General features: G+C 41.6%; 1 protein-coding gene across 1 annotated transcript in view; it reads left to right on the forward strand.

Moving 5' to 3' along the window:
* Positions 1–1,771: 1,771 nt before the first annotated feature.
* The window catches only part of LOC120540228 (PRA1 family protein 3-like), a 34,737-nt gene continuing 22,617 nt past the window's right edge, over positions 1,772–13,891 (forward strand). The window contains exons 1-2 of the mRNA XM_039770791.1: positions 1,772–2,078; positions 13,606–13,823. Of these exons, the coding sequence (XP_039626725.1) occupies positions 1,900–2,078; positions 13,606–13,823 (397 nt within the window). The 5' untranslated portion in view covers positions 1,772–1,899. The remainder of the gene's footprint in view (positions 2,079–13,605; positions 13,824–13,891) is intronic.

Raw genomic sequence — 13,891 nt, forward strand, 5'->3', positions numbered from 1 at the left:
GCCACACCTCCTCATTCAATGTGTTTTCTTTATTTTCATGACCATTTACATTGGTAGATTCTCACTGAAGGCATCAAAACTATGAATGAACACATGTGGAGTTGTGTACTTAACAAAAAAAGGTGAAATAACTGAAAACATGTTTTATATTCTAGTTTCTTCAAAATAGCCACCCTTTGCTCTGATTACTGCTTTGCACACTCTTGGCATTCTCTCGATGAGCTTCAACAGGTAGTCACCTGAAATGGTTTTCACTTCACAGGTGTGCCTTATCAGGGTTATTTAGTGGAATTTCTTGCTTTATCAATGGGGTTGGGACCAGCAGTTGTGTTGTGCAGAAGTCAGGTTAGTTGGACGCTCATTTATTTTTCAACAGGACAATGACCCCAAACACACCTCCAGGCTGTGTAAGGGCTATTTGACCAAGAAGGAGAGTGATGGAGTGCTGAAAATGGTCATGAAGATAAAGAAAACACATTGAATGAGGAGGTGTGTCCAAACTTTTGGCCTGTACTGTATATATATATATACAGTATATATATACATACAGTATATATATATACATACAGTATATATATATATATATATATATATATATATATATATATATATATATATATATATATATACCCTGCGGTGGTTGGCACCCTGCCCAGGATTGGTTCCTGCCTTGTGCCCTGTGTTGGCTGGGATTGGCTCCAGCAGACCCCTGTGACACTGTGTTCGTATTCAGCGGGTTGGAAAATGGATGGATGGATATATATATATACACCTTTTATACAACTTTTAACAAAGGTTTAGAGTTTCTGTCCTAATTTAGTAGGGTCAGAGCTGGAAAGAGTGCTGCCTGCTACCTCAGCTGGTAGATTTAGGTGGTTACACATGGAAACACCTGGAGAGACACGTGCGGGATGCCTCTCTGAGTTCAGCCGGAGTAGTGGGCCTTGTCCCAACACCGTGTTGCTCATGGGTCCATGGCCTAAAGTCAAGACTGACTTACTCATGTTATCTAGTGCAAGGTAGATAGATAGATAGATAGATAGATAGATAGATAGATAGATAGATAGATATTAATTTATAGTATAGATAGATAGATAGATATTTTAGTAATCCCAAGGGGAAATTCACAAGGTAGGTTGCTGATCTGTGTAAATCCAGTGTTTAAAGTTAATAACATATTTATAATGACAGTACCCCTTGGTTTCAGATTACAGAATCAATTTTCTAAAAAATGTAGAGGGTCTGAATAATTATATCGAAGAGAGGTTTCTGTTGTTGATTTTTAATTAAGTTTCAAACCTTTTGGAAAATATGTTGTCACTTTTTCATTATGGATCAATAAGTGTAGACTGATGGGCAAAACATGCAAAATTATCTAATAAAAATTAAATAGTGAAGACAAGTAAAGGTGTGAATATTTTCTGAACTCACCATACATTAGCCAGACTAGAAAAGCCGAATGATGTACATATTAGAGTCGATAAAAATTAAACCTAACTTTCCCCGTCATTTCTTTCTGTATGTTAAAAGTCCTCAACTGAAGCTCGTGAGTTCTTCAAGAATGCCCAGCCAGCCTGTACACTCGAGGGTACGCACAGCGGTCGTCCCGCACCAACTCGCCTCGGCCGGAGCGCGCCCGGTGCTTCCCTTGGGTTGAGCCGTTAGAGACGCAGACCCGTCCGGTGCTGACGTGACGCTCGCACCTCCGCCCTGCGTGGGAGGGGCGCATCGGTAGAACGCAGCCGCGGATTGGGACGTCAGTCTGCTTGCTTGCTTGGTTGGTTGGTTGGCAGACAGACAGGCGGGCGGGTGAGCGGCTCTACTGTTTTTCTTAAGCGCAGGAAGCGTAGGAGCTGCTGGGCTGGGTGCTGAGCTGGCTTGAGTGTTTTCAACAGAAAGATGGCGGGCTTGGAGTTTGCGCCGCTCAGGCAATGGGACGACTTCTTCCCAGGTACTGACAGGTTTGCGAAACCTGACTTTGGCGACATGGCCAAGTGGAACAACCGCGTCGTCAGCAACCTGCTGTACTATCAGACCAACTACCTCGTGGCGAGTCTCGTAGTCTTCCTGGCTGTCGGGTGAGTAAGGCTACTGCATCCAACTCCAACCTTTTCATCTCTTTTCCTGTCCGGAGAGCCTTGCTGTAATTCACAACTCCTTCTTCTTCTTCTTCTTCGCGTTGTCGTTCTTCCCTGCGGTTTGTGGCAGCTGACGAAATTGGAGATTGTCAGCATTTCTCAGGTTGCGGGCACTGATGCAGCAAGTGATCGCTCAGCTGCACTTTTGTGGCAACGGGACAGAACTCAAATTAGACTTGTGTCGATTCTCGTGCTGCATACGCGGCGAAGGCTCCACAAAGATGGCAGCTGAAAGGCAAACTGTGGCATCATCCGTGCCTCTCACTGCCTGGTTTATTAGCTACGATTCCGACGCAGGCCTGCGGTTCAAGTCGGGTTTATTAAAGTAATAATACGTAGGTCGCTGGCGCTCCGTCTAGGTTTTGTTCCTACCTTGCGCCCACAGCATGCTGGGATAGGCTCCATCTGCCCCGCAATTCTTATTGGAATACGCGGCTTACGAAAATACAGGGATGGATGTGCAGGTTTAAGCATTCGGGAAATTAGCAGATTCAAATTCGATGATGTGCCAGTGCCTGAATTAAGTTTATTGTTTAGTATGAATATTTTATTTATTTGAGTCAACTGAATCCAGTTTCTGGATGTGTTGGGGTGAACTTTCTGATAGTCAGAACAGTTGGGTTTGTGAGTGTGTCAGTAAGAGCAAACCCAGCCCAGCCACTATCCTGTACTTTTGTGAGTGAATAAGAAGAAAGTCCTCGATCCATAACATAATAAACATCCATACTGTGCAGTCTCCCACTCGTTTAGCGAGGATGAATGGCTGTTGAACACTGTACAAAAATCTAGAAATAGTGCTCTGACATTTGAACCACCAGGCTTAGTGAGAAAAGTGAAGGTTTGAGCATCTTCCATAAGTCTGTGTGCAGCTCTTTTGCGTGGAGGCAGCTTTTATCCTGAGGGTGCCCAAGTCCTGATAGGGTCTGCCAGAAATTCAAAGTTCGTCATCTGGAGCTGTGAACAGTCACTGACCTAACTGCTATGCCACAATGCTGTCTGACATATTTTAACTTGCAATGAAATGTTCACAAAATATCACATGTAACAAAACATAATTCTGAAGTCAAAACCATGCGAATGACAAAAGAGATCAGAAAAATAAATTCAAATCCCAGATCCCGTGTACGGGCCATGTAAATAACATACAGGTAGGAGTGCATTTTGCGGAAACAGAAAATTTGTGAATCGCTCATTTTATTGACTGCATGAGTGTGCCTAAGCTGAAGCACAGACCTTATTCACACTACCAGCACTTGTCGAGTATTAAAAAATAAAACAAAAAGAGTGGCTGATAGTCTTTTTATTTATTTTATTGTGTGTTACAGTAGCAACTCTTCAGCTTCTGCCTGCCCCCTACCCTGCAGCTAACTTATTTTAAACTAACAAGAAAGCTAAAATGCACGGGTACACCGCCCTTATTTAAATCAACTTACTGTACATGACTCATTCATGCAAAGTGCCTTGCAAATAACGGAGGCACAGTGCAGTGGTTGGCATGTTTCCTGCAGGGTGTGTGCTGTGGTAGGTTAAAGGCCGTGCAGCTCCTCATGCCGGCTTGCTTATTCACATCTGTTAGTGGGCTTTTATTTTTTTTTTAATTAAAATGGTTACATTCTCACCTAATTACCCATGAGCCTGTTCATTCGCTTTACTTTCTGGGCCCACTTTTTGTTCTTTCAAATACAGGGTTGACATTGGCAACTTTGTATAAAAGGTAAGAACCATTCCCTGATGGGACTTATCTGCACCACGTGGCACACTCATGCACACACTCTGTTTTCTTACGGACTCGCCAGCTAAAGCCAATGTTACCCTATGACTTGAAGTCACATAATGTGTGTCAGACTTGCCGATTGTAGCTGTCAATCTCATTGCCTGACCATGTTAAATGACCGAAAATCGCTGCCTGTGTCATATTTACAGACTGAGTGCGGACCGTCCAACACGGTCCTCCTCGCCCCTTTTTCTGATAATAGTCTGCTGATGACAAAGCTTGTGCTGTACGAAGGGTTAACGGGTATGGCAACTATACCCACGGTCTCGGCCCTTTCTCTTTTTTTCCCATTCTGTCATGGTATGTAAAATGTGAGACATCAGGCAGGTAGGGCTGTGCAATATGACCAAAATCTTATATCCCGATATTTCATTTCATATCCCGATATCACGATATAGTACATTTTCTTTGTATTCAGTGAATAGTTTATATAATCACCACTCCTTTTTTTCATTTAAATTAAAAAAATCAAAAATGAGAAGTACTCAACTTGTAATTATTTCTGTTCTTTTATTTAGAACATTTGAGCAAATGTTTGACTTAGAATGTAAACATAAAATGTTAATGTATCAAATATAAAACACTTTTCAAAAACAAATTACTAAAGGCCCAATATAAAATACTGCTATATAAAATGCCTGACATAAACAAAATGTGAACTGTAGCAGCAATAACTCTCACAACATATATTAAATATAAAAGGATCAAAGCACTAACAACTAAACTATATAAGGCCAATAAACCCTTTAAACAAAATAAATACAAGTCTAACATTAACTGTCAAAACCAAATGTAAACATTGTACTTCAAACTGTAGCAGCAATAAGGCTTACGACAAAAATATATTAAATATATAATATTAAATATAATATTTTTAGGCTACATTCTAGTAAAATGTTAATTTGCACATCGTAGTGTGGCAAATCTCCGTTAATGAGTTACAGCTGATCGCCCCGTGCGTGGGACTGGGGCGCTAACGTGTTGATGCCGTCCAGCCCCAAGCACGGGCATCCGCGTAACTCGTTAACGGAGATTTGCCGTGTTAATGCAGTTGTGGCGTAAACGTAATTTTAATAAGATTAACGCTGACAGCAAACGCTGCAGGGAAAATTATGCCTTAAGCAAATTGTTTTGGTAGCAATTAATCTTCCAAGCTTTTAACATGCTTGTTTAAATAGTACCTTTACAACTGTAATATCCTACGTGGCCTGCCTCTCAGTTGTAAACTCTCTGCATGCTCGCTCACGTGCTTTTTGCGGAGGTGGTAGAAGAGGTTTGTCGTGTTGGAGTCTGTGGTAGGGATCGGTTTGCAGCATAATTTGCACAGTACCGTTTTCTGGTCCGCGTCAGACTTTTCAAATCCAAACCATCTCCATACTACAGAGGTAGCCCCTCGTTTAGGAACAAGGTCCTTCTCTGTGGAGCTACCTGGTGTTGCCTCGTCTTCATCAGCCATGCTAGTGTGTCTGCATCCACGTGGTGGCCATCAAAACAATGAAAAAAATATTGCTGTAAACAGTTTATTTTGCGACACCACGAAACAAACGATAGCGTAATGTGCAGCGATAGACGTTTTCATATTGTCATCCGATATATATCGTTATATCGAACAGCCCTACAGGCAGGTGAGCTTGTCTTCTGTTTGTGAGATCCAAAGCCCCACGTTCCTTAGTTCTCGTCACAGCATTGTATGCATTGTATCTTCCAACACAGTCCTGCTCACCCCTTCTATTGACAGCCAATAGTGTGCTGCCTGATGAAGCCCGTGCTGTCTGAAGTGTTAACAGTTATGGTAACTATAGCCACAAACTCAGCCCTCTTTCTCTTTTTCTTTCATTTTTTTTATGGTACATAAAACATGAGACATCAGGCAGGCAAGCTTCTCTTAAGTTTATGAGGTCTAAAGCCCCACGTTCCTTATTCCTCGTCACTGCATTCTATGCATTGTACCTTCCAACACAGTCCTGCTCGCCCCTTCTTCAGACGGCCAATAGTGTGCTGCCTGATGAAGCCCATGCTGTTCAAACTGTTAACAGCATATCAGGTATATTTGCAATCTCTGCCCTTTTCTCCCATTCTGTTGTGGTACATAAAACATGAGACATCAGACAGACGAGCTTCTCTTCTGTTTGTGAGTTCTAAAGCCCAGCATTCCTTTTTCGTCATTGCTGCATCTTCCAACACAGTCCTGCTGCCCCCTTTTTCTAACAGCCAATAGCGTGCTTCTTGACAAAGCCCGTGGTGTTCGAAGGGTTAACAGGCATGTCAAGTATACCGTCATACCTTGGAATCCGAATTTAATCCATTCCAGAACCCCATTCGAGTTCCAAGACAATTTTTCCCCTTCACAATAATAGAAAATGGATTAATCCGTTCGTGGGTCCGACAAATTCGAATTTTCAAAATGATTGTAACAGTAAATACACCGGATTTTAAGGTAAAATATTAACAAATAATAATATTTGAATAAAATGTAAATTAATAAAATTTAACAATATAAAAACCTGTATTTACCTTAAAAAGGAATGATAATGGTGCATGTGGAAGCTGAAGGTGGAGAAGAGAGATTATTGCCTGGAAGGCGAGTCACCTTCCACGATAACATCAGGTAACTGCGTTTCCGGTGGTCACATCAGCTGCTTGATAGCTCCTTCATTTTTCAGAATTGTACAAACAGTTGATTTAGGCATCCAGAACATAGTAGCGAGATCAGTCGCACGTGTACTGCTTTCATGCTTAATGATAAGATCTTTCTTAACTTCAATTGTAGCTCTAACAGCTTTCTTCTTACTCTTATTTTCCTCACTACACTTTTTAGGACCCATGGCGAATACATCAAGTTGTTGTTATATAAAGAAAAAACACGAAACCGGCACAAACTCATAACATTAGCAGTGAAAATCACACGAGATGCTCTCACTACTGCTTCCGACAATGATATGAATGACAAAGCGCATGGGTGGCCTGAGCGCTGGGGAAACATATGCACAAATACACACGGACAACATGCTGGGCGGTTGGATTCCAAAGCAGAGTTCAGATTCCGGGGCAAAATTTGCTCGAATTTTTTGTTAAGATTCCAAGTTGTTATAGTTCTGGGGCATCCGGATTCCGGGGGAAATACTGTATTTACAATCTCTGCCGCCTTCTCCCATTCTGTTGTGGTACATAAAACATGAGACAGAGACAGACGAGCTTGTCTTCTGTTTGTGAGGTCCAAAGCCCCGCATTCATTATTCCTCATTGCTGCATTATATGCATTGTACCTTCCAACACAGTCCTGCTCGCCCCTTCTTCTGTCAGCCAATAGTGTGCTGCCTGATGAAGCCCGTGCTGTACAAATTGTTAACGGGCATGTCAAGTATATTTCCAATCTCTGCCCTTTTCTCCCATTCTATTGTGGTACACAAAACATGAGACATCAGACAGACGAGCCTGTGGTCCAAAGCCCCGTCTTGCATATTCCTCGTCGCTGCATTGTAGGCATCGCACTTCCAGGTCCAGGCGAGTATTCATTGGTTGTTGGCTCTCACGCACACACAGCCCACCTATACGACCAAAGATAAAATTGAACATGGTTTGATTTTTTCTTGCCACGAGTCATGGATTAGTTGGGCTGAGTCATATGGTCGAAATGTATCATCTTATTAAAGAAAGAAACATCCTCTAACAGGACAATTCAGTAATCAGACAGGAGAAAAGACATTCATTGTATATTTTTAATTACTCCTCGGCAAAATGCCTTAGATTGAGCAGTCTTCAAAAAGCAATTCTGGTCCGAATGATCACAGAAACATAGCATAGAGGTTCATGTTGAATTTACATACTGTGTTCGTCAATGCATGCATTTATTCTGGTTGGTTCATTGGTTTACACCCAAATGATTTTTCTATTTCTATCTGAAAAAAAAAAAAAACTTGGGATGACTTTTTTCCAGGGAAGAGACGTGATCTTTTGAAGAGAGACACTTTCACTTCCCATGAGACGGACAAGTCACATCATAACTTACAACCCTCATACGCAAGTCCCGTGATACATATGCAGAGCAGGTTAGAGATAATGGAAGCAGGAGAATTCGAAAGTTTCAAAAAATTAGAGTAAAGATTGCATTAGCGCAAACAAACGGACAACATTAACGGAACAGCGAAAAGAGATCGAATATTCAGGTGCCGTACAGGCTTTTAAACGTTCGAAGCTCTCATTTATAGGACGTCAGCTTAGTCATCCTTCAGTTCATTTTCTATATTACATCAACCTTTCTTCTGGTACATTCTTTATTTACTTGACCATCTGAGTATTTTTCCTAAACCAATTCTTATATTTCAGTGTACATTTTGCTGTTCACTTGACCTTTCTCTGGTTTCCTGGTGCGCCTGAACAGGTTTCTGACATTTATTGAGCCTTTATGCTATTTCTTTAAGATGAATGCTATGTTACCCTCAAATTATTCTTCCGTGGTCACTGGGCATGTCACATTACACGACTGCCTACACGGGAAGGCCGACTCACGAAGATTATGTAAACGAAGGCTATGAGTGAAAAATCACTGGAAAAAGTAATCTCAGGTGACATGGCTTTAACTCAACTTTGCAATATGTGAAGAAAATGTGGAGGCCTAACGCAGATAGTGAGTGACTTGAATTGAAGAGACATTGAATTGAAATGCAAGGCCGGCTCAAGACCATGTTGTTAACAGGGGGTTATGGGGCACTTCCAAAATACTAGGAGGGGCATGACGTGATAAACTTCCAAAATCTTACTTGGGCTTGACATGATGTGTGGGGGGTGACTATGACCCACTGAAGCCCCGGGCCTGTGCGAGTTGATGCATGAATGAGCCCTGCTGCCCCATCAGTGTGCTGGGATAGACAGAACTGGATAAATGGTTAGGGAGGTGGGTGGGAGATGCTGTCTTTTTGAATTATTCAGCTTTTTAAAATTTTCTTTCAGAAAGATGTTCCACAAAGTCGAATACTTGGTCACTTTACGGGATCAATTCAAGTCTCCACCATGCAATTACAATGAGAGCAGTAGACTTTCCAGGCGACATTCAAAATGAACTCGACAGCAGTGCCCGCGTCCCACCCACCGTTGCTATGTTCCTTGAATGCCCTAACAGCATATTGCGAAATTAAACACACATTTCTGTCAGAGACGTGAGACACCGTGGAGCTTTTTTTAAGTTTACTGCCCATAATTGTTTCCAGGATTGTTAGTCATCCCTTGCGTGCAGCGTAAGGAGTTCCAAAGTGCAGCTTATTCAAGAAGATGGCTTTCTCCTCATCTAAGGTTCTGTTTATAAATATTTAAACAGTTTTTCTAAACAAGTATTTTTTTTTTTTTTAAAGAAACTAAAAAAGTGGGCCGCCATTGCTGCCAAATACCACTTCTAGCCTACTCCCTGGGGACTGAGGGTGGGAGTTCTTGACCTTTTGTACAAAAGGTGTCCACGGTGTCCTTGCTTCTCTGTTTGAGGTTTGATACTATAACATGAGGTAAGTTACTATAACATCGAATCGCAGATGGCAACTTCTTATACAATACAATACAATTTATTTTTTTATCGCCCAAAATCACACAAGAAGTGCTGCAATGGGTTTTCACAGGCCCTGCCTCTTGACAGCCCCCCAGCCTTGACTCTCTAAAAAGACAAGGAAAAACTCCCTTGTAGGGAAAAAATGGAAGAAACCTTGGGAAAGGCAGTTCAAAAAGAGACCCCTTTCCAGGTAGGTTGGGCGTGCAGTGGGTGTCAAAAAGATTGGGGGTCAATTCAATACAATACAATACACAGAACAGAAGTCATCCTCAACACAGTATAAAAATACAAATATTACAAGTATCGAGCAGAATTTAACAGTAGATGATATCACATAATATGATTATAGCCATGGCCTTCATTTTTGGTGACTTTTCATAGTCCTGGCCTTGATTTTAGCTTATTTTGTCTCTTTTATAAAGCTCTTGGGGGGCACACACGTGTCTGTAGTACATAAAACATGCCGTGTCACTCACTTTCCACAGCTATTGTTTGCTTCAGAGTGTGCAACTCAATTTCGTTGTCCCATTTTATTACCATATTGTTTTTCATCAGGTTACTTTGAATTGAACTTTGCTTTGCGTAATCCCTTGGGCCCGTGTGCTGTTTGAAGGGTGCTATATAAAAGACTAGTCGTACATTTTGTTGTCTTCTCCGATCCACAGAGTAGAGGCGGACCGTTGCTACGTACTGCATTGGCGTAACTGATGTGTGTTTGTCACACGTGGCACCTTTTTAGAACGTATTCCGAACCCTTCACTATTTCACCTTTGTTATGTTCAACCTTGTGCTAAAATAATCAAATTCATTTTTGTCTCCTCATCCAGCAACACTCAATACCCGAGAATGACAAAGTAAAAAAAAAATTTTATAAAACCAAAAAAGAAATCTCGCAGTGATAAGAGTACTCAGACCCTTTTACTCCATGCTTATTTGAAGCGTCTTTGGCAGTCGTTCCAGCCTGCAGTCTTCTTCAGTCTGACGTGACAAGCTTCACACACCTGGATTTGGGGATTTTCTGCACATTCTTCTCTGCGGACGGAATGGTGGCTCTGAGGTAAATCCCGTAAAAGCAAAAAAAGAAAAATCGTGTTTATAAAACCTGACCTACGCACGTTTCTGCAAAATTTGCTGCTTATAAATCCCAATCGCCTTCTAAATTTGCAATGTAATTAACATCCATATATGGAGCATGCAAATCAACCTCATACATATGCAGTCATGATGTGGCAGAACTTCATTGGCTGGTAGAGCTGCCTCGCTCCTGATGTATTGAGACCCCATGTCCTGCATTAAGTGCATAAGTCTGGGCTCTGAAACTGAGAGCGCAAGATCACGAGTGGCATTATAGCACCTCTCCTCGGCATTCTGGGGTAAGGCATCAGCATCTCATCGGGTGCCCGCTATTACCTGGCACATGTAATCACTTGATTGCCTTTAAAATGAATAGTACAGGACATGGTGACTCTGAGGCTAAGGATCTGTACTGGTATCCAGAAGGTTGTTGGTTCGAATCCCTGTTACTGCCAAAGTGGATCTGACTCTGTTGGGCCCTCGAGCAAGGCCCTTAACCCACATTTGCTCTGTCCAGGGTATGACATTAATCTGTATCCAGCCCAGCATGTAGGTCCTCCAACCTGCAGGGAAAAACCTGGGGGTTGATGGCAGAATTGGCACTCCGGCCACCATATAAAACCTCCCACTGGTTCCACTCCATCTGAACTAGTGTGGTGCTGAGGTGTCGCCCATTGCATTGCTCTCTCTTCTCTGCAGGTCTTCTTAAACGAAAACTCCCTGCAATAATATATATAATTTTTTTATGTTACTTACCTCATCTATCTTGTAGTGGTGGACTGAGAAAAAAGTTTTATAATCTAATTTTTTCATGCAGAATTTAGAGAAAGACGTTTATCACTTAAAACAACTTGGTGGTGACCTGCTCTGTATAATGGCCAACGGTGATAAAAACATCCCAGGGTGAATTCACTTTCCTTGTGGCACATAATCCACATGTTCTTTATCCAATTGCGTGCTCAAAATGTGCAAAACGAAAGCTTTATTTGGCTAAAATTTTGTGCAATAGTTACTTCCCGAATTATCAGCTTGTACATCGATGGCAAACTTAGACTTGTGGGAGAGACTTTCTAAATTGAAAATGGGACTCATAAATGTTGTGTTTGAGTCACTTCAGCCAGGTAATGTGATCATAGTCTTGGTGGTGCTAATTAACTTAATACAATTTTTGCACTGTGGCAGGAAAACTGAAAGCAACCAAAGAAAAGTCCACACAGCTTGTAGGAGAACATGCAGACTCCATCCCGTGAGGAACTCGGTGCAAGATTAGAACTCTGACACAGGAAGCAGAGGGTGATGGTGTGAGGAACCTCATCAGAATTGGCTGATGTTGAGTGGTGACCAGCAGGGGGCAGTGCTAGGGCTGCTGCTGTTTAATCTGCATAAATGATTTAGATAGGAATTGAAGTAACAAGTTTGCAGATGATACCAAGATGGGTGGATTGGCAGATAATCTGGAATCTGTTATATCATTACAGGAGGACTTGGATAGCATACAGGCTTTGGCAGATTTGTGGAATATGAAATTTTAATGTCAGTAAATGTAAAGAATTACATGTAGGAAGTAAAAATGTGAGGTTTGAATACACAATGGGCTGTCGGAAAATCGAGAGTACAGTTTATGAGAAATTACTTAGGAGTAGTGGACTCTAAGCTATCGACTTCCCAACAGTGTTCAGTAGCCATTAAGAAGGCTAACAGAATGTCAGGTTATATAGCGCCTTGATGTGTGGAGTACAAGTCACAGAAGGTTCTGCTCAAGCTTTATAACACACTGGTGAGGCCTCGTCTGGAGTCCTGGGTGCAGTTTTGGTCTCCAGGCTACACAATAGACATAATAGCACAAGAAAAGGTCCGGAGAAGAGCAACTCGGTTGATTCCAGGACTACAGGGGATGAATTATGAGGAAAGATTAAAAGAGCTGAGCTTTTACAGTTTAAGTAAAAGCAGATGAAGAGGAGGCATAATTGAGGTGTCTAAAATTATGAAGTGAATTAGTCCAGTGGATCGAGACAGAGACTTTAAAATGAGTTCATCAAGAACACGGGGACACAGCTGGAAACTTGTAAAGTTAAATTTCGCACAAACATTGGGACATTTTTCTTTACACAAAGAACGACAGACACTCTGAATAAGAGACCAAGTAGTGTAGTAGAAAGTAAGACTTTAGGGCTTTCAAAACTCGACTTGATGTTATTTTTTTGAAGAATTAAGCAGATAGGATTGGCGAGCTGTGTTGGACTGAATGGCCTGTTCTCGTCTAGAGTGTTCTAATGTTCTGTCTGCTGGAGGTTTCAGGCCGCAGCACTAACCACTGCACGAAATGTATTGTGAGGGCCAAGGCACACAAACGTCGTCCATACATAGGCTTATTTTAAAAATGCAAAGGCGTTTTAAACCCAACACAGACAGTGAGTTACTGTACTCGAATTGAAATCCAGTCCTAGAAGTAAAAGGGTATGTGTGATATCTGTTGTGAACAACATTTTGCTCCTAACAAGAGACACTAATATTGTTCATGTAATGGACGCCATCCGTAAGCTCATCCTGTCTGAGACATGTTGTGAGATACGAGATGATGGCCTCTGTTCCTGTGTAGATTTACAGCCGGGTCATTGACATTGTCCTGTGTAGAGTGAAATTCTTACTTGTGTGTGCTAATCAACATGTGTAACATCTTGCCAGTGCCATTGGTGAGTATAACGGCTTTACCTTAAAACCTTTTGTCGTCTTTAAGCAACGCAGACTAATAACATTACCTAATATGAACATGGACCACAGATCTCCTCCCAAGCCTTGCTGTACATTTTCTACAGTTGACCACCAATACCCACTTGATATAAATTAAATGGAAGCCCATTCTTCAGAATATGTCATATTCTTATATCTAGGAAATCTTCCACCACTGATTCCTTCACTGAAGACGTTTCCTTCTATCTTTTCTAAACCTTTGGTGCTTTAAACATTGAGCTGTCTTTCCAAAATCCACACTAACATGGCGCCTTTTTCATCAGTTGTCTGATGTGCCCATATCTGTTTCCAGTACGTTATTGCCAACGTGCCACTTTTAATGTGTTTTTCAGGTTTCTAAACCCCCTGGGGATGATACTGGGGTGTACGTTGGTGACCGTCACATTCATTGGATCTGTCTGGGCCGGAGAGAACAAAGCGATCATCAAGAACTTCAAGAAGAACAACCCCACCATCTTTGTTGTTCTCGTTTTAGTTGCCAGTTACTTTCTCATCTCAGTATTTGGGGATGTGATGGTCTTCATTTTTGGAATAACGTTCCCCTTACTCTGTAAGTTTCTGTTTTTCTTTCTTTTAAGAGTATTTGGGAGTAGGGCTGTGCAATATGACCAAAATCTT

The sequence above is a fragment of the Polypterus senegalus genome, chromosome 12 (assembly GCF_016835505.1).
Source record: "Polypterus senegalus isolate Bchr_013 chromosome 12, ASM1683550v1, whole genome shotgun sequence".
NCBI classification, from domain to species: Eukaryota; Metazoa; Chordata; class Cladistia; order Polypteriformes; family Polypteridae; genus Polypterus; species Polypterus senegalus.